Source organism: Monodelphis domestica, chromosome 6 (assembly GCF_027887165.1).
Source record: "Monodelphis domestica isolate mMonDom1 chromosome 6, mMonDom1.pri, whole genome shotgun sequence".
NCBI classification, from domain to species: domain Eukaryota; kingdom Metazoa; phylum Chordata; class Mammalia; order Didelphimorphia; family Didelphidae; genus Monodelphis; species Monodelphis domestica.
Genome location: NC_077232.1, coordinates 139,851,690 through 139,877,489, shown reverse-complemented (window position 1 = coordinate 139,877,489; position 25,800 = coordinate 139,851,690). Strand labels below are relative to the sequence as shown.

Here is a 25,800-nt window from a genome sequence, read left to right as displayed (position 1 = left end):
CCCTCTTAGAAGCCCTATTTTATTCAAAGCTCAGCTCAAACACTATAATTTAGAAGATCGATTCCCTGACTATTCTTTATAACCAGAGTTCTACTAGTGCTGTTCTCCCTCTCTCATTACTTTTGTGTATTTATTTTATATGTACATGATGTTTCCCCCAAGGAAGTTAAGTTCCTTGAGAGCACATCATTTTTATCAATGTATTTTGATGTCTAGCATACCACTCGGAACCCAGTAGGTGTTTAATAAATGCTTTCTTGAATGATTTCCAGAAAATTTAAAATGTATTAAAAGGTTATAACAGAAAAAAAAATTATGATATAACAGCCTAATAAGATTAAGAATGAAGTTATAATTAGTTATCGTTTCGACTAATGGCTTTACAAATAATAAAAATTGGAATTGTTGGGGAATGAGAGCAAGAACCACCTGGAAAGGATCTAATCAAATATAGTTTTTTTTTTAATACAATGAGGGATACAGAATAAAAATAAACTCCTTAGCTAGTCACTCAAAGCCTCCTATATAACTTTGAAGCATTCTTCTTCTTTATATATTCTATTCTCTAGCTAAGTTAGATTATTTCATAATCTTTTCTTATCCTTTAAGACTTCTGCATGTGCATTTGCTGTCTCTATCAGCCTATTGCACAAAATAGACCTGAAAGCTCATTTTATTCAACTCACTCACTTTCACCAAGGAGCAAAGCACAGATCTGAAAAGGGACTTGTTCTAGTTCATGCTGGCTTTCCTAGCATTCCTTTTCCATCTCACTGCGGTTCATTTCATGCTAAAGCCTTCTAAGTGAAAAAATTAATATTAAGCATCCTCCTTTAAAAGCTAAAATATTATGAGTTGATATTTTGGCATCTTTATAAGAGGCAGTACCTCTGACTAGGTTATAATCACTTCATTTACATAATTTCTCAAAAAATGTCAATTAAAAGGGAGGGGAAAGAATGTCAATGGTAGCTATCTTTCAACCTATCAAATATATCATTTCTTGATCTCCCCATTTAAAAATAAATATTTTCTTGTACTAAAAAATTTTGTTAACTAAGCATACCTATACTTTACAAGTATTATAAAAACTTATACATGTATGATAAAAATAGTAGTATTCAAATCATAAAACATAAACACTGAAATGGAAAATAGCAAAATTTCTCATGATTGCTATGTAAAATTCTGATACAGTAAGAAAAAGGAAGTCTTGCTTTACTTAGAATCACTGCTTTGTTTCCTTAGGCTCTAGTACTCAACAGAAGAGCTGAAACAGAGACATATTCTGTCTATGGAGAAGACTAATCCTGCCTTATTTTTTTTTACATTTGTAATTTCAGTGCTTAGTTCAGTACTGGCACAGAGTAGGCACTTAAACATTTATTTATTGATTGGGCCCTTATTTATTTAGAAACCCTTTTATATATTGGGCACGAAGCAATCAATTTTCTTCATGACCTTAAATCCTTAAACGGAGAAAGAAAAGAATTTATTCATTTATATTGCCTTTGGAAACTCTCAAAATATAGTATCCAGATATTGAGAACAAAAAGGTTTTAGGTGTTCTGGCTCAACAGTGCCAGCAAGTGACTTTTAAGGAAAAATCCCCTCAAATATAAACTATAGCATTGTAAAATTTCATTGATTATATTGAGAGAAGTAGATTTAGCATTATGTAGAGACTGGAATTTTAAAATTTAAGTCTTAAAACAGGGATCACTAAATTCAGAAAGCTTGCAGCCACACAGCTCACATGGTAGCTGAGGCTTTGGCATGGAATAAGAAGTAGATTTTCAAAGGCTATGCTAATAAACCAAAAATTTCCAAAGGTCCTATGCTAGAAATCCTCCTAGTAGGGGTTGGAGACTGACTATATGCTTGTTATCTGGGAATGAGAATAGGAAAACTAGGAGAGTATCATTAACACAATATTTGCCACCTACTGACTTTTTTTTGGGGGGGGGGGGAGGGGTGTCAGAAGTGACTCATGAAAAGAGTAGTTAAGACATAGAAAGAATATCCACATTGGTGACATCACTGCTTCCTAAGTCAGAGTGTATGTATTGAAATCATAGTGCAAGAGTTGGGGGTAGAAGAATAAAGGTTGCTAAAGTTCTTTTTAAGGGGAAAAGGCCCTTATGTTTTCTTTTGTAGTCCTCCTCAAAATGAGTATGTTCTTTACACAATGAATGCTAATGAATCATCTTCGCAATCCCAATATATAGCCCTATTCGTTAGTTAAAATGAATTAAAACTTCTGAATGAATTTTAAAGACACACTTCATATGGAAAGTAATCTCTTACAAGGTCTAGGATTTTAATTTATGCTCTACCTACTATAGGACATTATGTAAGCTATATTATATGGTTAAAAGATTTTATTTTCCTTTGTCATCAATACCCTCAACTCCTAAAACTCAATGGCACTCTTATGATAAATAACACTTAAGCTTGATCATATACTATAAAGGGAAAGTTTTACTGGTCTCTAAAAAGTCTTATAAATAAAGTGCAGAAATACAAGGGTTTTTATGTAACATTTTTTCAAAAAAGTCAAGACTAGTCATTTGAACTCTACTTTTACACATCATAATATTTTTTAACTGATCTGAAAATCACTTTCCAATGATTGCTTTTCTATGTACCTAGTAATATTTTTCAATTACAATACATTTTCAATTTCAATACATAAGCCACATCTAACCATATCTCTATGTTAAAGAACTTAGAAGTGAGGAATAAAGTGCAGTTTTATAATTTAAGAAATAACACTTCAATTTTCTTGCATCAGTTTTTAAAAGTAGGAAAAAACTAACTTAGAAAAAAGTTTAAGGCAGTCCATTATAAGATGAAGGCTTTGCTTTTGCAATGAACACTGACAACTCTTTTAAATGCTTTTCTTATATAGTCCCCCCAAATAATGACAGAAAAAATTTTAAGGGTATAGCTAGAGATTCTCACACTTTAAATCTTATAATTATTTTTTATAAAATTACCTAATGGGTAATCAAAATTATTTTCTTGAATTCTATTTACCATCTTAATATTTCTACAAAAATTTTCTTTAGAAGAGATCTCTTCCATATAATCATGTCATAGAACAGGGTCACTGATGAAGACCAAAACATTTAAACTTTGAAATTAAAGGCATCTATAGTCCTAGGAAAGTAATTCCTTTGATTGATTTAAAAAAAAAGAAGAGAAATCACAAAAGGAAAAATTCTACACTGGTTTTCAAAATCAACACTGGAAGACTTCTAAACTAGTGAAACCATTTTTTAAAAAATCATAGTTTTCAATTACCAGTATATGCCAATTATAAGAGGTTAACAAATGCAGCTTTTTATAAATAATACATTAAAGTTTCAAGGAAAATGGTGATATTATTTCTGAGTTTGTTTAGGAAGGTACAAGAAAAGACAATGTAAGAAAAATATGAAAAAAAAAAACCCATCAGAGAGAGAGAGAGAGAGAGAGAGAGAGAGAAAGAGAGAGAGAGAGAGAGAGAGAGTGTGTGTGTGTGTGTGTATATAATATCCTTACCTTCCATCTTAGAATCAATACTGGGTATTGGTTCCAAGACAGAAGATTGATAAAGGCTAGGCAATGGGGTTGAGTGACTTGTCCAGGGTCACACAGATAGGAAGAGCTTGAGGTCAAATTTGAATCCATGACCTCCTGTTTCTAGGCCTGGTTCTCAATCCACTGAGCTACCTAGCTGCTCACTCCCAGAGCATCTATTTTAAAAAAGGTTTCAAAAAGATTCTTTATATATAAAATACATTAATTTTTCAGTCAAATATTATCAGTTAATATGTGGTATAAATAGAAGTTTTGTCTCTTCTATTGAGACCAACATATATGGCAGATTCCATTTTACTAACAACTTTCAAGCAGAATTTGCAGCACAATTAAAAAGAACCAAAGCCCCAGACTTCTAACTTACATTGAGGTTTTTTTTTTTGAAGCATAGGATGTTAAAAGTAGCCTTTATGATCAAGAGCATTAAATAAGCCAGTCTGTTAAATAAAAAGTTGAAAATGAACATGAAGTCATTTAAATAAACATTTCACATATATACCTTGTTTCAAGAAATGAATGTCATGAATAAATGTAAAATGCAAAACATTTTCATTAAAATGAAGAAAACAAAATCAAATTACATATCTTGATTTGATTATTTCTTTCAGGAAAGTACATGTAGCAGAACGAGTTGCTGCTATGGTCCTACTTGGTCAGTTAAATAAACCTTGCTAAAGATCAGTAATGGCTAATCTAGACCACTTCCCAGACTTCATTTTAACAATCAAGATAGTAACATCACAAAAAATACCGTAATATTTTAAAATATGAATTCTATGACTACAAAGTGGATTTTACATCTAACATAGTAGGCACAGGCATAAAAGATGCTTCGGTCAAAACCACCAAGATCCAACAATTAGATTTCTTCCTTGGGTAAATTAAATACAAACAACCTTGTTCTGACTATTTTTCTTCTGTCCTTGCCCTGATTGTAATTACCCCACTTTCTACATATCTAGTCTGTAACATTCCAAGGTAGAAATATTTTTATTCACCATGACATGAAATATTTTTAACTTCAAATCTTATTTACTATGTAGTAAAACCTTAAGTGTTACACATCTTACTGATTCTCTCAAATAACCATTTCCCCCCTTTTATCTACTTTACTTTTAAAGAAGTGAATCACAAAACAAAAAGAAAAAGTTTCTAAGGGATTTCTTCAAAAGCAACTTCTAGATCATGTACTGTGGGGACAATAAATATTTAACTTAAGTTTCTATAGCTATATGACTATGCAATAAAGTGGAATGTTCAAAATTATGAATGCAAGGCACTGTAAGATCCTGGAAAAAGCCCCTTCAGTTCTGCTCAGCATACTTAAGGGAGAAAAATATACTAGTAATATTAAAGACATATTTGTAAGAGTTAAAACAAAAGAGTAATACTTTAAAATAATCCATTCCACAAACATCGTGGTTGTAGTTTAATTTATAATTTTATCCTGCCAATACAATGATGGCCAACTAAATAAAATGATTTTCTGAATAAGAAATATGACCCATTTTGGTGGCCATACTATCAACTGCACTGTCACAACTACCATATTTTTACTTAATTTCTAATTCCAATATAAGAGATTTTAGTTTAGGGATAAAGGTCCCATCAATTCTTGCTCCCCTAATTTTACTGCCAGATTCCTATCACTGCTTACTTTTCTTGACAGTTCTTCCTTTCTCTTTCCCCCTTCCTTCTCAGGTTACATTGTTATAATTATTGGTCTGAGAGATATGTATGGATGTTGGGTATTGTTGGCCAAATGGAATAAAGGCTACTTGCAGGGAATATAGAAACAGAACCATAAGTGATATTAAACATCAAATTGTTTGACCATTCAGAAGCAATTCCATCTGTTTATGCATTTATTTATAGATCTCCAAGAAAGAATCATTATGAACTACAAATTATGTTTTTGTTCTTTAAGAGTGACGTTTTATGATATGTTTAGTTTTATTAAAAACTGTCCGATACATGTATTAATGTCAATAACCACAAAAGCAAAACTGGAACATAAAAACTGATTCTTAAAGAATTCTTTGGCATCACTTTTATCTTTGCTTTTGCATTTGATAAAAGGAAAGAATACAGAAAACCTTTAATTTTTAAAGGAGGTATAGTGTAGTCTTTTAATGCTTTAATTGCAACCTGCAGTTCTCTGGGTCTTCTAATTTTGAAAGACTAGTAGGAAATAGAGACTAAAAATTGAAATCATCTAGTGTCCACTTCAATTTTACAGATGGGGAACTAGAGGCCCGGAAAGGTTAAATAACTTGCCTGAGGTCACAATACAGTACTGAGGCAGAGCTGGGATATGAGTTTAGTTCTGATTCCAAATTCATCCCCCCTTCACCCCTCTAATAGATCCTACAGAGTATAGTGAATACATATGTGGCTCCTTTGATAAAGAATATTAAAAATTTCACCTGAGTCACTTAATTGTATTAAAGCTCGGTTAACTCTAAACGACTTACATTAACAAATACAATCTAGTAGTTCAGATAATCTAAAATTATAAATACATAGTTTTGAACTACATTACACATTTCTCTGTATATTTACACTTAAGTAGTCTTGAAGTTATCTTACTAAAGCATAAAATGACACTAAAATTACATATTGATAAATGCCAAGTGTAAAAAAAAGAGGGAGGTTGTTATGGAGCTTTTTGGATTGTAATTTTTAAAAATCCACAACAGACATAAATGAAAGTTGACAGTGCAGATAAAAAACATATAACAGGATTAGGTGACTTCTGTGAGTTGGCATTCTATTTATACTAGAAGAGTATTGGTCTAAGCAGCCATCTGGAGGTTGAGAGAGCAATATTAAGGACACTTGTGCTTTTGCCAAATAATGCCATACTCTTATTTTATAGAGACCCTGGGCACCGTAAACCTATAGGATGAGCACATCTCTTTCCAGGGGTGGATTTTACCACCATCTGCATTCCCTTACAAACAACAGCGAAGAGAAAAAACAAACTGTGAGCTAAGATTGTATAGGTGCAACCTATGGCAGGAGTGTCAAATGCTCTTTAAATAAACCTTTTATTCTCATGTGAAATTTAGGCATTTTAAGTAAAGGACACCTACCACAAAAGCCTTAATGAATATACTTATTCTTACTCTTAATTCTTCTAAACTAAAAAATTACCTCTGAAAGTAGTTAAAAGTTATAAAGCTAAACTAATATAACAAGTTAACCAGTTTGTGATTTATTTATGCTATTGTGACTTCCTTTTGTTGTTTCGACAATTTTTAGTATATTCAAAAGGTCAAAGTCATGGGTTAACTATCTTAATATAGATAGTCTTCAACTGATGAATGAGTTGTGTTCCAAAAGTTGACTTTAAGCTAGTTATTTGGAAGGAGCATGTTTCTCTTGTAAATAGTATTATGAATGTCAGGAAGAAAAAGAAAATTTCTAGACATGCAACTGACATGAGGTAAATTAAGGTTAATTTCTGGCACCTATTAACCCTCTAACTCCTGTTTCCCAGATTGTTGGTGGTCTATTTTGGAATTCCACTGAAGTCTGCCTTACTGTCCAAAGTTACTTACCTCTTCCCCTACCACATAAAATTCCTATTCTTCACTGAAATTGCTTCTATCTAGGTGTTAGGAAGAGAGCAATTTGAACTAATTCAAGACAAAAAGGGGATGATTAGAGGGTTACATGTAATCTCAGAAGTATTTGCAAATTTAGAAATGTTTGCTGGTTTCAAAGATACTTTAATTGGTGGGATTTCAAAAAGGATGAATGAAACAACAGTTTAAACAATGAAAAGAGTATATTTCAAGGCAGGACTTATACATATACAAGTCACTATTGCCACCATGATTCCACTTTTCATAGCTGTTTCCCATGATTTACATCTAAACCGACCATATAGTTTCTTTAAACTTCCCATGAAAACAAAAACAAAAAAAAAACTGGTCTTGTTGAGCAGAGCTGTAGTACTTTAGAAAGCTAGAACATCCATTTGTACATATAGGCCATTTTTTTTTTAAACCCTTACCTTCCATCTTGGAGTCAATACTGTGTATTGGTTCCAAGGCAGAAGAGTGGTAAGGGCTAGGCAATGGGGGTCAAGTGACTTGCCTAGGGTCACACAGCTAGGAAGTAACTGAGGCCAGATTTGAACCTAGGACCTCCCATCTCTAGGCCTGGCTCTCATTCCACTGAGCAACCCAGCTGCCCCCATATAGGCCATTTTTTAGTGCTGAATTTTAGGATCACCTTGGGTAGTTCTTCAATAAATGGAAAGTCTCTCATGTCTGATAATATTGGGGAAAAAAAAAACATCACAAAACACTTTCAGCACAGTGGTAGCTTCATTTTTGTAATATGAGGTGTAGTATACAATTATGTAAGCATTAACACCTCCCTTAACATGAAAAACAGTTAAGGAAGGAAGCAAAGCTTTTACTGTATCAATTCTGTTTCCTGTTAGTAGTTTTAATCAGATGTTTGTTGATTATATGCTGAGAGTTAGGATAGTTACTCAATTATATGTATTTCAATTTTTTCTGTTATTCTTAATTCTCATTGCCATAATCAAGAGTAGACCTGAATATATTTAAAAACAGAACATCTTTTTGCTATTTCATTTAAAAAATTTGATTAAGAATTAGAAGCCCAAGTAAATGAATATGTAGTACAAAAAGAGAAACAAATCCTAATATTTTTATGACTTTTATAAACAGAATAATCTTTTTTCCCAGATTATTAAAATGTCTCTTGAAAAGACTTTAAAAACAACTTTAGAAGTATATTTTATATTTTAAATAAACATTTTTATATATGGATATAGTATTAAATGTATTTGGGGAGAGTCTGATATACTTATGTTTACAATTACAGTATATTTTCTAATTAATTATTTTATTTTTTTTATTATATATATATTTTATTATATATATTATATATAACAGTGCTTTTGAAACAACGTGATACTTTGTACATGTGTGTACATAAGGATCAATATGATACAAGGAAGGGAAAGTTGACGCATGCCAGTTGTCACTCAAATTCTCAATGGCCCGAGCAACTCTTTAATACCTTAAGTTATAGCTGAGTTGTCAATATGAATCTCTGCAGGGAGTTTCCTTACCAATAGGGTTCCCCTAAACTCATTAAGTCATAGATTAGTGCTCAAACCTCCCAAGATGTGTGTATGATAAGTATATACACACATAATTGTATATCTCTCTATATTACATATTACACATGATACACACATGAACATGTGTGTTTGTTAGATCTTCATTAAAGCAACTTCACATGCATCATGTGTTGTACCATTATCTAAGTTACTATTGAAATAATGGTACATTTTATATTCTTCCTGGAAGAAATAAAAGAAGCACTTTCAGATTGCTTTTCTTTTCAAAAAAGTTACGTTTATTACTTACCTGGGGGTGGAATCAGAGGTGGAGCAGTGCTGACAGTTGGAGGAGGAGGAAGAAATGGAGGTGGTGGGAGATGAGTTGGAGGAGCTCCTGGAGGGAAAAATGGAGGTGGTTTGCTAAAATTGTTGTCTACTTCAGCAGCAGATCTTTCGGAAAGAACCTATAAGAATTAAGAACATTTGTACATACCTATGTAATTTATGTTTTCTAAAGAGTAATTGTAATTCCATTCCAGAAAGAAATGGAAAAAAAAGATAACTGAATATTTCATAATGTAGAGGTAAGGGACAGTTTTGGAACTAAGCTTAACCTTATTAAGGTTGAAATTCTTAATTATTCTATAGATATCCAAAGCATATACATATGCAAAAATAACTTTCATTACTGGGTTCCACTGGGCTGCAAATACACCAAATGACTTGTGTTATCTATAAAAAAATCATAAACATAAAAGAGAGAGGCCATGTGATACTTTGGTACCACCTAAATACTAAAGGTGATATGGACCAACTATATGCTCATAATATAGTTACTGAGCAGAATGGGTTCAGGAAAAGTATAGATCATTCTGCATTCCCAACAATATTCAATATCCAACAAAATGTGAGCTTCACCAGTAGTAGGCAAACTCCTAGAAGGCATGAAACTGTTTTCTCTTTGAATGAATAAAATAGTGACTGAGGTTAAAGTATGATCTTAATTTAATATGAAGGAAGGAGAGAAAACAATAAGCATTTTATAGTGCCTACTATGTGCAACTAAGTTCATTACATATATCCCATTTGATCCTCATAACAATCCTACAATTCAGGCGTTTTCATTATCTTCATATTGCTTCATCAGTTGAGGAAACTGAAGCAGAGAGGCTAAGTGACTTGCTTATGGTCACATAGGTACTAAATGTCTGTGGCTGGATTTGAGTCTTCCTGACTCTAGGCCCAGCGTTTTCTCCAATTTTCCTAACAACTGTACAAGCAGGAGAAGTCACAAGGTTACTCATTCCAAGTCATATTCCTAATAACACACAATTAACTGTGGGTTCATCAATGCATAGGAAGTCTCACTTGCCTCAGATTTGCAATAAGGACTAACTTGTATGTACATTCAGAGATCACCCTAGACTAGTGGTATCAAAGTGGCTGAGCAACCCACAAAACTCCCCAGTGCATTGAACTAGATTAAAATGTAATTGGGAAATGCTTAAATGAGAAAAAAATAAAATATGCAGATGTTAATTGTGATTTTCCAAGTCAATATGTGGCCCACAGGGAAGTTTGATATTACTAGAACTCTCATTTTTTGTGGATGAAGAAACTGAGGTTCTGAGATATATGAAATGTGTTTAATGTCCCAGAGACAAACTCAGAATCAAGATTGAGGCCCGAGTCTTCTGGCTCCAAATGAGTGTGCAAATTAGTGAAAACATATTTATTCAATTTAGACCCTTACTTGCTGTGTTAGCAATTCTAAGACAAGGGCAGCAAGGGCTAGGCCAAGGAGGTTAAGGGACTCAGGTAGGGTCAAAATCAAATGCAGATCCTTCTGAATACAGGCCTGACACTCTATTCATGGTGTCACCTGGTTGTCCCTATGAAAATACATTTATTAAGGGGCAGCTGGGTAGCTCAGTGGAATGAGAGCCAGGCCTAGAGATGGGAGGTCCTAGGTTCAAATCTGGCCTCAGCCACTTCCTAGCTGTGTGACCCTAGGCAAGTCACTTGACCCCCATTGCCTAGCCCTTACCACTCTTCTGCCTTGGAGCCAATACACAATATTGACTCCAAGATGGAAGGTAAGGGTTTAAAAAAAAAAAGAAAGAAAATACATTTATTAAGCACTCAGGACTATGCTCGGAATAAAAATACAAATTCTTGTCCTCAATGAACATATGTTTAATATTATAAATCTAATGTTAATCTTATTGTGTAACATTCATTTTAAAAATTAGAAAGTCAGGAATGGCTGTTAAAATACAGTCTTTTGAAAGATTGTTATTTTATAGGATTTTTTAAAAAAAGTGTAAGATATGTATATATACTGTAAATTAACACCAAATGGTACTTACCATCTATGTAGTTGAAAAGATTATAATCAATATTCCTTTAAACATAGAAAACCTATTCTACTATAGTAGATCATTATCTTAGAATCTGTAACAGTATTGTTAACCTTACAAAGTATCTACAAAGTACTTTGTTGCATTTTCATTATCAGGGTAGCTAGGTGATACAGTAGAAGGAGTAGACCTGGAGTCAGGAAGACCCAAGTTAAAATTCTCTCTCTGGGGCACTTACTGTATATACAATCCTGGACTTAATCTGTCTGCCACAGTCTCATTTGTAAAATTGGGTAGTAATAAAATCTACCGCTAGAGCTGTGAGGATGAAATTATATATTTGTAAAGCTCTTTGCAAACCTCAAAACTCTATGTAAATGCTCAATGTCCAAGTATACACACAAACATGACTATTTATAAATAAATAACTACTGATCTTATTACTTGATCTTGATCTTATTATTTGGTCTTATTGCATACTTTATCATATTACATACATAACCTAAATTGATTTGCTGGTGGTAGTGAAATGGATCGTATGGGTTACTGCATATTCTAGTCAAGCACAAACTTAGAATACTTTTGGTCTACTTTAGAAATGACAAATCTAAAAAAAAAAAAATGACAAATCTGCTTAGAACTACCAGAGTCTTGGAAAAAAAAAAACAACTTTCAGATCTTTTTCAAAACTGCCAATAATAAATAATCAAGTCAATAGGCTTATATCATTTTAATGATGGGGGTCACATTTTATATTTATATTCCTCCTAATATCTCGCACAATTCCTTTGAACCTAAATGATATATGATTTATCTTTCTTATAATGAGAAATAATCTGTTGCATAGGAAAAATATAAAATTTGAAAATACTCAACCTGGATATTGCTATTTTCATTTGCCCGCCGTCTTCCTTCTACTCGGCTGATGGTGATAGTCTGACCAATTACATCTATTGTGCCAGATAATCTCCTGTAATAGAAGTCATATTAACTCAGCATCACACCTCAAGACTATTTCTAAGAACTATATTTAAAACGGAAAACCAAGCCTACTTGAGATTCTTTAGCACTTCAGCATAAGATTATATTATAGTAGTGGTCCAAATATACTCCACATCCTTAAAAGAAGAATTTTTGAGGGAAAATACATACCAAGTACAAAATAACACTGATTACATTCTTTACTTATTTTTAGATAAGCTAGTATGAAGAACAAATGTGGCCTATACTTAGACCAACATGGTACTTGAGAAAACCATTATTTACTGAATGATATTTACTAACTCCTCATTTTATAATATTGTTATGATTCTTAAGAAAACAAGTTAGATAATCAGTGAATCTTCACCCTCTAAAATTGATTGCAACATTAAAATAATGTTATAGGAATACTACAAAAGCCAGGAAATTAAGTTAAAACTGAAAAACTAATTCCTATCTGAATATGTTAAACTAGGTAGATAAAAGGAATAATAAAAATGCTTAATAGTTAATGAGGGATCATTATATATTGCAGCACATATGTTTTTGGCATAGACTTTTAGAATGTTATGAAAATTAATTGAAAATTTTCAATTAATGTCTTTTTTAATGTAAGAAAAATAATTTTAAATGAATATTTTTTGAGTTAAAAGCAGAAAAGTAAATAATTAGGAAGCCAATTTTCTACTCTTAAAAACTTGAGGCTTTAAAAATTTAAACTAAAACCTTTAATGTCAATTTTCTCTCCTTTAAGAACTACAGGAAGTCATAAAATCATATGGCAACAATGCAACAGCAAAATAAAAATCAAATTACCTCATATAGAAAGCTTTTAAAAATGTGGAAAATATTTACAGTAAAAAAAAAATAAAGTTAATATTTGCGGAGGTTTGTTCAGTCATGCTCTATTCTTTGTGACCTCGTTTGGGGTTTTCTTGGAAAAGAGGAGAGAGGTTTACCATTTCCCTCTTAGATCATTTTACAAAGGAAAAAACTGAGGCAAACAGGGCTCAGTGACTTGCCCAGGGTCACAAAGTTAGTAAAGCCAAATTTGGTGTTAGGAAAATGAGTCTTTTTGAGATCAGGCCCAGTACTTTATTCGCTGTGCCCCATAGCTATCAATATACTAGGTACTTTATATAAATTTCTTTAAAGAAAGAAAATATCCTTTGAATCTGAATCTGAATTCATGGAATACAGCACTGTACTACAGAATCTTTCAAGTTAAATAAAACATAAATGTATACTACTTTAAATTGAGGAAGAAAATTAAAATGACTATTAATGAAGAAACAAAATTTCATTTTATTCTGCTAAATTGAATACCTAGTAATAAAATGTATTAGTAACTAGTACTAAGTATTCTTTTAAAAATGTATAAAACTCCCAAAGTTATAAATTCTAATATATCTAAGTAAAAATACAATAACACATAAACTAGATATAACAAAAAGTTAGAATAAACAAATAACTGCAATTTTCCCCACCAAGTATTTATTTCTCTTGCATTACCTGAAACCAATAAATAGCAGTCAGAAAAGACAAGAAGCAGCCTAAGAAAATCCTAAAATTCCCATTATCCCAACTCTATTTAACATCCTCCCAATCCTTTAAAATCCCAAATTCTTCATTCTTCAAGGGTCCCCTAGTCTCTGGTTCTTCTTTTACTACCCAAATAATGGCAACAATCCTTCCAAGCCTGCCCTTCAAAGCAACAAGTTTCCTGCCATAATAGCAAAAATCTCTCTCCTTTCAAAACAAACGGTTCCTGAACAAAAGTACTGAGTATAAATTAATATGATTTAATTGATTCCCACCAAGGGAAAAAAAGGTTAAAAAGTTATTAATGATCCTTGGCTAAAATGCTAATAAATCAAAATAAAATCATAACTGGTTAAATACTGTTTATGAAAAAAATCTTGGGCAGCAAAGCTAGCTCTAAAAATAAAAATAGAGAAAATTTACCTACACAGAACATTAGGGGCTCTTATTCTAATAAGCAAGAGCCCAATGTATAATCCAAAAATGGCCTGTGCTTACAAGGAAAGCAAAAATTAACATTCTGTCTCCCCCAAATGTCTCCATATATGTACTGTAATAAAGTCTGGAAATATGCTTTATATAGCTATCTGAGGAGGGAGGGCAGAAAAATTTGGGAGCTTAAAAAAATGATGAATTTTAGGTAACTAAGTCCTGGGACCCAGGTTTTGGGAACTGGGGACCACTATATATATATGTCAAGAAAAAAGTTAACTAATTCACTTTCAAAGAATTCAAAACTAAAGTACAAAGACATCTTTCCTTTATAGCTTTAAACTTTTATTTAAAGTCTGAATTGATTTTTAATCCTGGCATCAAATTAACTTAATATGGGCACCCATAAGGACACATCTTTAAGATCTCTTTTAAAACCAGGATTTTAGTCATTTTCTTTGACTATGAATTAGTATCATCAAATGTTTCTGTTTCAAGGTTATTAAACTGGAGACAAAGAAATAATATTTATTAATCAGCTAACATGTATAATGAGGTATAATACCTTCAATCATAACCTTTTAACAACTGAGTAATTAAAGTAACAGATTGAGATCATAAGCTATTCATTTCTCTGTAGTTTTCTCTAGTTATGTTGCCTGTGATACATGGTAATTACTATACGATGTTTTCTACATATATAACATACATATATAAGGGAGAATACTTTCCTCTATAATGTAATAAATTAAAAAACATGTTGATGACTTTATGCCTTAGATCAAGTTTAACTACTTTAAAACAGGATCAGAAACAAACACAAACTAAAATTTTAAGTTTTAAGGTTTTAAAAGGTTGTCATCAGGTAATATGATATAGAACCCAAAGTTCTCCAAGGCATTTCCTATGAAGAAATTCTTAAAGAACGGAGCAAAGAACAACTTAAATAATGATTAGAGAAGAAATTTCTGTCTTTAATCTCACATTTTAACATAGTAGTTCTCAAACATTTACCTCTCTCCAAACACAGAACAAATAAAATTTCTAGAATACTACTACCCCAAAACATCCAATAATCACAATAGTACAGTATTTAATCTGTCACATCACTCTACAGAATTTGCAAATTTTCCAAACCACAAAATGCAAACAAAAATTTTATAGTGTAATTGTTACATAAGATATTATTCCACCCACCCCCAAATAACCAAGCATAAGGTTTGAATGCCTTTTATGTGCTTAAAGGAGGATAATATTTTAAAGATTATGGCAATACAGTTGACAATACATTATTTTAAAAGCCTCAGTTAAAAGAAACAGAAAATGAAAATTATAGTAAACATATATTCAAGAACCTAGTACTCAAAAGTGAACTTAGAAAATAATGATCCCAAGTAGTAATCATAGAATCAGAAAATTAGGGCATCATCTTTTGTAGTCTTCTCTTTATAATGAAAAGAAAGAAGAATCCCAGAAATAAAGTAACTTGTCTAGAATCATAGCTAGTTGAAGACAGGGCTAGGACCCCAAACTCTTATCTTGTGGTTTAAAGACATTTTTCTATAACATCAAAACATCATTCAAAAAGGTCCAATTTTTAAAATTCATATAAAATTATCTGCTTTTTGCTAGCAATGATGCTGTTGGCTGATACAGATTATTAGTAAGGAATATAAATTGAAAGACTCCTACTACTACTAACATGTGAATGATGAACTATCCTATCCTGGTCTTCTTGGAATCTTGGATTTGGCTAATGGCTGGCCAAGTTTAGAGACATAGTTTAAGACTATGTGAATGCCTGTTAATGCCATTAGTGAAATGTCAAAAGAGTTAAGATTCAAGCATTCATAGTCTAGACCTTTAATTTCACTGGTATAGCTACCTCCCCATGGGGAGTGGGGGAACCCTCTACCAATGCAGATTTGCAATTGTTTTAGTTTTAGAGAATTGTCTTAGGAGCTGAGATGTCAGAAGTGTCTTGTTTGGAGGTCACAACGACAGTATGTATTAGAAATAGGTTTTTAAATTCAGTTTTTCCTGATTTTGAGGCCAGCTTGCTAACCACTATATAATACTGATTCTCTAGTACGCTCATGATATATTGTGAATTTTAAAGGGATTCCACCCTAATCAGACCATTGTTTAGAACAGGGTTTCTCAACCTCTCAATTTGTAGCAATGAGAATACATAATGCATATCAGGTATTTACATTTCGAATCATAACTGTAGCAAAATTACAGTTTTGAAGTAGCCACCAAAATAATGTTTTGGTTTGGGGTCACTGCAACATGAGGAACTGTATTTTAGGGTCACGGCATTAGAAATGTTGAGAACCACTGGTTTAGAAGATTTGATTTAGCTATTTCCTGATCAATAACAACAGAGATACTTGGAATAACAGAATCAGGTTTTGGGAAGTCCACATTTCTCCACCCTACTCAGTTTAACAAGGTCAGGATGCCTGCACCATACTCAAGATTACGTATCTGGAAAAAAAGGCAACAGACATGTGCAGAAAACAGCTGACCGACTCGTGGGCTGTCCTAAGTCAAGCTAAGCTATCATTGGTACAGATGAGACGCAGAAAAGTGATGTAAAAACGTCTATATAAGGCACGTCACTTCCTGTCTCTTCCTCTTTCCCCGAAGAGATGACTCTGGCTGGCAGTGTGTTAAGCGTTCTGACATCTTGTCGTGGTGGCAGCTATTGTCTGGGTTGGTGGTAAGTTTTTCCCTGGAGCTGATTTCAGGTTCCAGCATCTTGGCTTAGCCTTTTCCCTTTTTGGAGTTCAAGCCTGACTCCTTCCTTTTTTCATACTCCAAACTCTCTCCTAATCTCCCCCCTCGCACTGGGGGGGAGAGGGAATCTACTCCTTTCCTTCTTCCTCCTCCACTATCAATTAAAATCAACATAAAATTTCCAGCTGACTTGGGTTTTTCATTAGGATTTTATAAGCAAAATCCCTGGCGACCAAAAATAACTGTACATTCAGTCTCAGTCATAATTTCACCCTTTACAGCTTTTGGCGACCACAAAGGGACCATAACTGATTTAATGAGCCATTCGCAGTTTCCCTCTATCTGATAAATGCACGAATCCCTGGGGGGCCCCACCCGCAGAGGAATGGGGGCCTGGTTCAGCGCTCGTCAGCATGTATTAGCTCTAGAATTACCACAGTTATCCAAGTAGGAGGGAGAGGGCGAATCAAAAAGAATTTGATTTTTTACAAAATGAATTAAGATTCAGTACTGTATAATGAATATGTAAATGAGAAGGACCTGTGCTTCTGTTAGCATAAGGAACTCTCAAAATGTCAGCTCCTTCTACCAATAGAGATGACACCCCTTCTACACTTAAGGAACTTAGCCAACATAACACAATCACTGTCAGAGGTGGTCTTCCTGACTACAAGCCTAGAACTAGTTATGCTGCCTCTGTAGCTAATATATATCAAGAAAAAAACTAGTTAACTTTTATATTTCAAGGCTAAAGGATCAAGAACTTTCATAGCTTAAAACAGCAAAAAATGAAATTGAAAACATTCACCATGTGTTATTATTTTGTAACGAAAAGTTTAAGTTATTTTAAAGTAATTTTAAGGGTAAGAAATTTGCTGCCTCCAAGAATTCAGAGATTGAACTCTTTGTGGAAGATTACATGGAGATGCCCACAGAGACTGCATGTTGCTCCAAGAGATCCTGAGCAAACCTTTTGATGTGAAAAAATTGAACTTTGGGGGTGGAGGGTGGGGTGTTAAATTCATTTGTTAAAATGAATGTTTTTATTAACTGCAATTGCTTTGTTAAATGCTTTTATTTTGTATGTTGTGCCAAAGGGTACCTCCCCCTAATTGGTTTTGTTCTTGTTTCCCTTTTGTCCCCAAGCTGTATTTTCCCTTTGTAAAAATGTATGTATCTTTAGTTTATGTTTGATATGATCCACTGGGGAGACTGGTCTCCCCAAAAGACCACAGTGGGAATGTGGGTTTTAAAAATATTGTGGCCAAGGGATTGCATCCCCCAGGGGTCTCTTCTCCCCCCCAACTTCTTGGCATGCGTTTAGTCTATGAGTGGACCAATCCCTCGTTAGGGAGGGACCATGCCCCTCTACTTCCAGGCACAGGATTGGTCTATATAATGACCAATCCCCTTCCAAGGAGGGACCTTTGAATCCCATAAGATTTGGGTTTTAGTGGGGATCATTGTACTTTTTTTAATAAAGTTTTTGAGAAATCAAAGTGAGGTAGTTTTCTTTCAACATTACAACTGTAAATGTTTATTATTTCATAAATCAGATGCCTTACCTACAAGGGCTCTACTTAAATACTTAAAAGTGACACTTCTTGGTAGAAATATATCGCCACATTTCAGTGTTGGTTACCTTCATGAAACAGGAAACTTGTTTTCTCCTAGTGAAAGTCTCTAACGAAGGAAAAAGTTGAATATACTCAAGAACCCACTTCTGGATATACAAAAACTGCAAAATCTTTGAAAATTGACACTGTCATTCCTCCACTCTTCTCATGAATTAGGATCTCTTTATTATTCTCTGTAAATATAATGTCTTTCTTTTTAAGGGTATCCTTTTCTTGCAAGGAAAATAAGTATAAAATTTGGAGAGGTAGTATAGTATAGCAACTCCAATTTCAATAAAACACTGGCCTTGCCTGATATCCAAGATTTGCTTCAGGATACAGTGCAGGGGACTTAATGAAAACCTCTTTGAACCTCAGTTCCCTCATTTTTAAAATTGGGGGCGATGAGGAGATGTCTGTGTGTCAATCCTCAAAAGATAAGCAGCCAAAAGCTATAAGTGGTTTTCAAAAAAATTACAAACTATTAACAATAACGTGACAGAATGAATATACTCAAGAACCCAAATGTGGATATACAAAAACTGCAAAATCTTTCACTATCTATATCTAAATGCTTTCCGCCAAACAACCCTGTAAAATAGGCAATGGATATACTAGTCCAATTTTGCAGATGAGTAAACTGAAAAGCAAAGATTTTAATGACTTGTCTAATGTTACAGTTAACAATGGCATGATCATAGAGCTATGAGGAACCTCAAAAGGTACTCAGTCCAACTCCTTACTTTGCCAGATGAGGAAATTGAGACCCACGGAAGTTATGTGACTTCCTCAAAGTCACAAAAATGGTAAGTGGCAGAGCCAGGATTTGAACTTAAGTTTTTTTTTATTCCAATCAGTGCTTTTCCCACTGTATCCTTGGAGTTCAGATTTGCAGTAAGGTTATCTCACTTTATAATCAAGGGCATTTTCCTTCTACACTATATTACTCTCCTCTATCCCCTTCCCTCTCTGAAATAGAAATACCAATGTTTGATGAAAGAAAGATTAAAAAGATAGCAGTGTGAAACAGCATCCCATGAATGATACAAGCAACCAGTATTATGAACTCAATAACACAGAACCCTAAGGGCTGAAGTAGTTGGAGATGACTCATAGAAGAGGCAGGATATGGCAGGTTTTAAAGGAAGAAAATGAGATTATATTACTAAGGGGATAAAAGTTATACTATAGAAACAATCTTAGTGTGAGATGATAAAGTCAGGAAAGACCTCTAAGAATATGGAAGACACATAAAAAGCATTAATAACATTTTTTTTGTTAAGGGTACCATCAGACCCAGAAATTTTTCTTTAATATTTAAAGACTAAATCGATCACTTATCGGACAAAAAGATATGTGATGCAATATCAAGGCACAATATGTGGCAAGTTTAATCAGAATTTACTGTCCCAGTAAATAAAACAAAACAGTGGCAATCATCTCAAGCAGAAGGGCAATATTCTTTAGAGTAGTCTTACCTTAAGTCAGGTGATTCGGCCCTCCCATATCGATCTTGCCACTTCCCGATGCCTGAATTGGCTTTTCTGGAGGCAGAACTTGTCTGAGACTGAGAAGAGGCGCTGTTTCTGGTGAGATAAATTTTCTATGTCTTTTCCTGTGTTTTTACTACTGTTAGGTTTCTTTCTCACTGTTTTCATTGCTTGAAAATTTCCTTTTCATGTTCCTATAAACACCTCTTCTACCTCACAAGGAACACATACACTTAATACTAAAACATCTACTAGTATTTAAACAGAGAAGTGCTATCCACTAGTTTAAGAGTACTTTTAGAAATATTTTCTAAGACAATGCCATATTAAGTCAAATGTTAAAATAGGGAGAGTAAGACCCAAACCCCACATATTTACAATGTGTGAACGGAAAAAATGTCATGAAAAAATTTCCTGCTTTTGTTTTAATAACATTAATTTTTTGTGGGTTCATAAAATTGTAGTAAGGCTTTGTATTCTTCCTCCACACTTTTGATTCAAAATATTAACAGACCTTAAAGAAACCAATTAAAATACTATGCTAGCAATGCTTCATGATAAACTTGTATTCATTATGTAAAAATTCAAATTAATTCCTTCAAAGTTCGTTTTTAGAAAGCCATTTACAAAGAAAAGTTAGTTATCATCTATAATTATCAGATAGTGACCTTTTCCCAAAGTTCAGCTATTTTTGTTATTCTTTTATGCTATTACTAAAGAATAAAAAGGTTCTATCCAATAATTTACAAAACTTTTGAAGATTAATGTGGCAAAATATTGTCATCTATACATGTATTAAAGATAACATTTTGGCTTGGCCTTGTTTCTCCTACAAGCATAAGGTCAAGTGCCTTGCATTTTGAATAATAAAACCTTTAGCAATGTCTTAAGAAATATTGCTATATAAAACTAGCTATATGCAGAACAAAGATAATATGTCGACTGAGAATACAATAAAAATTTCAGTGATAGAACATTAGCTTAGTGATACATGGAAGAGTATTCTATATGACTATATAAGAAATGCAAATCTAGTAATCTAAATGCCTCTAACCTAGTCCTATGTATTTATTTTCTAATCTTTGGAAAACAGAGTTTCAATTCCACATAAAGTTTAGTACTGAGAGAAGTGACTCACACGGATTGAAAAGGTCTCCCCCACCTCACCCCCATTTTGTTCCCAACAAAGTAAAAATGAATCTTAATGTCAAATGGGCATTATTTTTTATATCCAAAGTAGACTTTTTTTTAAACGGTGATGGAGTTGCATTGGGCTAGTTATCCTTACTTGCCTTAGCACTTTTTATAAAGGGTAGGAGAATAGGGGTCTGGGACTAGAGAATTCAGTAAAGTGAGCTAATCTAAAAGGAAATTAAACTTTTGACTGGAGCATAATGTCATTGAGACCATGATCAATTAAGCTTAAACTTAAATGGCATACATTTATTCTAGGTATCATGGCAAGAATATATTGTAGATATCATATCTAAGATATGGTAACAGGCATACATTTTAATATTCTGAGCATGTATGGCTATGACATGCTGAACATTGTATAATTACATATGTATGAACATTCACACAAACTAAAAGGTAATTCAAGTTATTTTAACAAATAATTTTATGTTAATTTAATTTACAAAAAATTAAAAAATATATTATGGTAGTCTCACTATACAAGCTTATTTGACCAGTATTAGCTAAGAGGATTGTTAAAAAAGTTCTTTACAATTCCATTTTAACAAAACAGTAGATCTGCAATGTAATGGGTAAGTATAATATTACAATATGAAATAGACATAAGAGCTCAAAGCACTTAAAACTTTCAAAAATATACTGGATTATGTGTATGCACTTTAATTAACAAATAAAAAATAAAAACCCACACCTTTCATCTTAGAATCAATACTGTGTATTGGTTCCAAGGCAGAAAAGTGCTAAGGGCTGGGAATGGAGATTAAGTGACTTGCCCATGGTCACATAGCTAGGAAGTGTGGAATTTATTTTTAATCTGTGCCAAACTTAATCAATACATGTGTATTTCAATACAGGATATAGGGTAATCCCCCAAAACGACCCTAGATTTAATGTGGAACAAAAAAAATTCTCTAAATTACTTTAAATCTGTTTATGCTATCTGAGATCTTGCATTAGAACTGGGCGGGCTTCCAAATGAGATTGGCCCATTACTAGTTTATGTTAAGAAATCATTCACCAAATATATGCCCCATTATAACTAGTGGGAAACATGTATGAATGAATACATCTAACCCAAACCAGAAATATGAAAAACATATTTTACTTTGGAAATCTTTTTAATAAACACTCTCCACAACTTGTATTATTGGTATTGACTCAATCAATCCAAAAACTTTATAGACAAGAAAATTCTTTGTACAAAAATGATCAAGAAAAAATTGAAATGAAAAGACCACCTCCTCACCCACACATTTTACTTTTATTCATTTGTTTTCCTTCATTAATTAGAATACACTCAAAAAGGCAACATATGAATATTTTATACTGCACTGGCTTGATTAAGTTAAGCCAAGGCAAACTTTTGTTTATGGAAAATTGCTTTTCCTACATTTTATACAGTAGTAGCATAACACAAAAGTTACTGATACTTTATAATGATTTGCTGATTATAAATGTTCAACTAACCTGCTTGGAGGAAGTCCTGTTTTGAAGAGAGAAGGAGGAGATGTAAATTCAGCTTTGGCAGACTGTAGCACTGTTTCCTTCTCTGCATTCCCAGTTCTGCCCTGCTGTACCTTCAAAATAATGTTTCCTTATTAGCTTTTCAAGTTTAATTATAATTTCAGTTAATATCTATTAAATCTGAAATGTTGATAAATACATAATAAAATGAAACATTTCAAAAAAGGATGAAATTTTAAAAATTGCTTGTGGGATAGTTTATTATTTTAAATCACATATTAAAGCACATAAAAACCACACAAAAGACAAAACTTCTTTTATGTTAATTTCAGAATGCTCACTTATTGACTTTAAAAATAATCTGCTCTTTTGATTTAGCAGAAAACCCCAAGAAGGGAGATTTGAAAGACAAATGAAATACACAATCACCAGAACTGGCAAATTAGAATGGCAAATTATTAAAAGCAAACTTTCCTCTCTATCTAAAATATTAAAATTGTGAGATTTTTCCTAATATAGTCACTAGTATAAAGAGTGGATGATATCCAATCAATTTGAATATTAATGTTTTGCATTTAATAATTTTTTCAACCCAATAGTAAACAAGCCTTATTAGGATCTTTTAATTGTTCTTAAAAATTGGGGATGAGTACAACAGAGTAAATATAATTTATTCTTCACAACAGAAAAACAAACAGTAAGTCTTCTATACTGTTTCTATATTTGACTTACCTATAATTACAGAAGGAACTGGTCCTTTCCTCACTACTCTGGGACTCTCAGAGTGTATTTATAAATCTAGGTAACTTGAACAATTCACAGTTTTAAAAAGGCCTCCATATGACCTGTCAATGTCCTGTCAACACTTAAAACTCAAAATATCTCAAAGCATAATCTATAATTTCAAATTCCCCTGATCTTGTCTATTTTCCATGAATAGCACCATTATTCATTTTATAGCCTCAGCTCTAAAGGTAAGAGAAATTCGGATTTCTTTCTTTTTTTTTTATTTGCCCCTTCTTCTTCAATCCAGGTTGCTGTCATTCTTACCTTCCTTTCCATTCATGTTGTCCATATCTTATTTTACATTCTCATTATTAATTCCAGAACTATGACAAGTGTCTTGAAATATAAAATCCTTGGAATTCTGGAGTTGAGGGTATAACCATAGGAATTTAATCTAAATTTTAGCTTGGAAAATCATTCCAGACACTCTATGCTTCAGGCAAGCTGGATTGCCCAATGCCTAAACACAATTCTCATTTTCTGACATCTATTACTTTGACTTTGCTCATGTGGTTCCATTCTAGAATTTCTTCCTTTTTCAATTTATGCTTTAAGGAATTCCTAGACTTTCTTCAAGAGTGAGCTCATAGATACCATGAACCCTAGAAAGGCTTCATATACCCTATCAGTTGAAAGTAAACAATAGCCCTTTTTAGGTTTTCTTTTATATGTGAACATGATTTACATGTATACATATAAGAAAGGGTTGTTTTTCTACGAAATCTATTCAAGTTATATAAAAGCATCATTTCTTTAGGGCCAGTGATCCAGTTCTCCTAGAGGTCAATGTTTTTGATGACTGTTGGAATAGGAATCAAAGTTTTCATCCCACGTTATGACTTTGAAGAAACCAGTCTCCATTCTGCCACTAAACTAAATTGGCTTTTTAATCTGAACAAGTAACAATCTCTCAATCTTTGTTTGCTCATCTCCAAGAGAAAGGTATTATGACCAAGTGATATTTATTGTACCTTCCAATTTCCAGAATTCTTGGACTATCTATACTATTATAGTTTTCAATTTAATTTAATTCAATCTAATTTAAATCTTTTTGTTGTGGATATTTATCTTGCTTCACTAATAAATAATAAACATCTTGAATGAAGGCCTATGTTTTACACTTTTTTTGGTATCCCTATATTAGGTATACAAACCTAACAATATATTGCACACAGTAGATATTCAGTTATTTACTATATTATCAATTTTACTCAGGATAATTCTGATGAATATTCATAATAAAAATAATGACTTAATAACTGCCATTTAATAAATTTGCTGGGTTGTGTCTTGCAAGATTCAACATTTTTAAGTGATATATGCAATCAATATTAATATAAGTTAAGTATATGATAGCAATGATAGAGCTTCCCAAGACAGCATGAGGCAAAGTGACATAGGAAAGGCCCAGGGTGTAAGGAGACCTGGGTTCAAATCCTGTTTCTGACACTTACCAGCAGTATGGCCCTAAGGGGCAGGGAAATGAGTGATCTTACCCTCTTAAACCCGTTTCCTCCTCTACAAAATGAGGGGATGACCACATCCGCCACTTCAGGAGGCTATCACTTTAATTACATATAGTCCAACATAAACAAGAGTCATGAACATCATGGGTGATCAGGGCCTGTTGTTGACTACACCCCATACAAATTTTTAATTCATAAGCAAGGAAAAGAAACTGCTTGAAATAGATTATTAAGACAGTCACAAAAGATATTAACATGTTACCACCAAAGAAGTTCCCAATTATAAAAGTCAGATGAAGGATAGTACAAGATGCATTTCAGGAGTCTCAGAGGGGTAACTGCATGGGTCCTAGGTGAATTTTCTTATAATTAGACAACCATAGTTGTCTAGATGGCAATGTGGACTTATAAAAATAGAATGTTACTCAGTTAGATGGGGTTACTAAGACTGTGAAAAGGGTAGAGTAAATACTTAATCTCTGTAATAAGTTAGAAAAACTATTTTAAATCAAGATGAAGTACAAGTACACTGATGGATCTAAACCATACTACATAGGTAAAAATTCAAAAATCAGACAGGTAAAAAGTAAGGGAAAAGATAGTGATTATGAAGAAAAATGAGTAAGAGCCACACATGCTATTGTTAAATAGTCAATGTCATTGGGGAGGGGGGGGGGGGCAGCTGAGTGGTTCAGAGAACTGAGAGCCAGGCCTAAAGATAGGAGATCCTAGGTTCAAATCTGGCCTCAGACACTTCCTAGCTATGTGACCCTGAGCAAGTCACATCCCCATTGCCTAGCCCATATCACTCTGCTGCCTTGGAACCAATACATAGTATTGATTCTAAGACAGAAGGTAAGGTTTTTTAAAAAAATGTCATTCAAGAGGCAGTAAGCAAGTCTTTCACTGGATTCATAATTATTCAGTGTATTCTGCCTATTTTTAGTCTTACTACATTTCTGGTTATGGAGAAACTAGTCTACATTCTTGGATAAGACCATTTTTTAATTTTTTCTCTTGCTCACAGCT

General features: G+C 33.0%; 1 protein-coding gene across 4 annotated transcripts in view; it reads right to left on the bottom strand.

Moving 5' to 3' along the window:
• Positions 1 to 25,800, bottom strand: part of FIP1L1 (factor interacting with PAPOLA and CPSF1) — a 94,765-nt gene that overhangs the window by 41,918 nt on the left and 27,047 nt on the right. For all 4 annotated transcript variants that reach the window (XM_007496457.3, XM_001363511.4, XM_007496456.3 and 1 more), the window contains 4 exons: positions 22,523 to 22,632; positions 19,847 to 19,954; positions 11,932 to 12,025; positions 9,003 to 9,159 (listed from right to left, as the gene is read on the bottom strand). In XM_007496457.3, the coding sequence (XP_007496519.2) occupies positions 9,003 to 9,159; positions 11,932 to 12,025; positions 19,847 to 19,954; positions 22,523 to 22,632 (469 nt within the window). The remainder of the gene's footprint in view (positions 1 to 9,002; positions 9,160 to 11,931; positions 12,026 to 19,846; positions 19,955 to 22,522; positions 22,633 to 25,800) is intronic.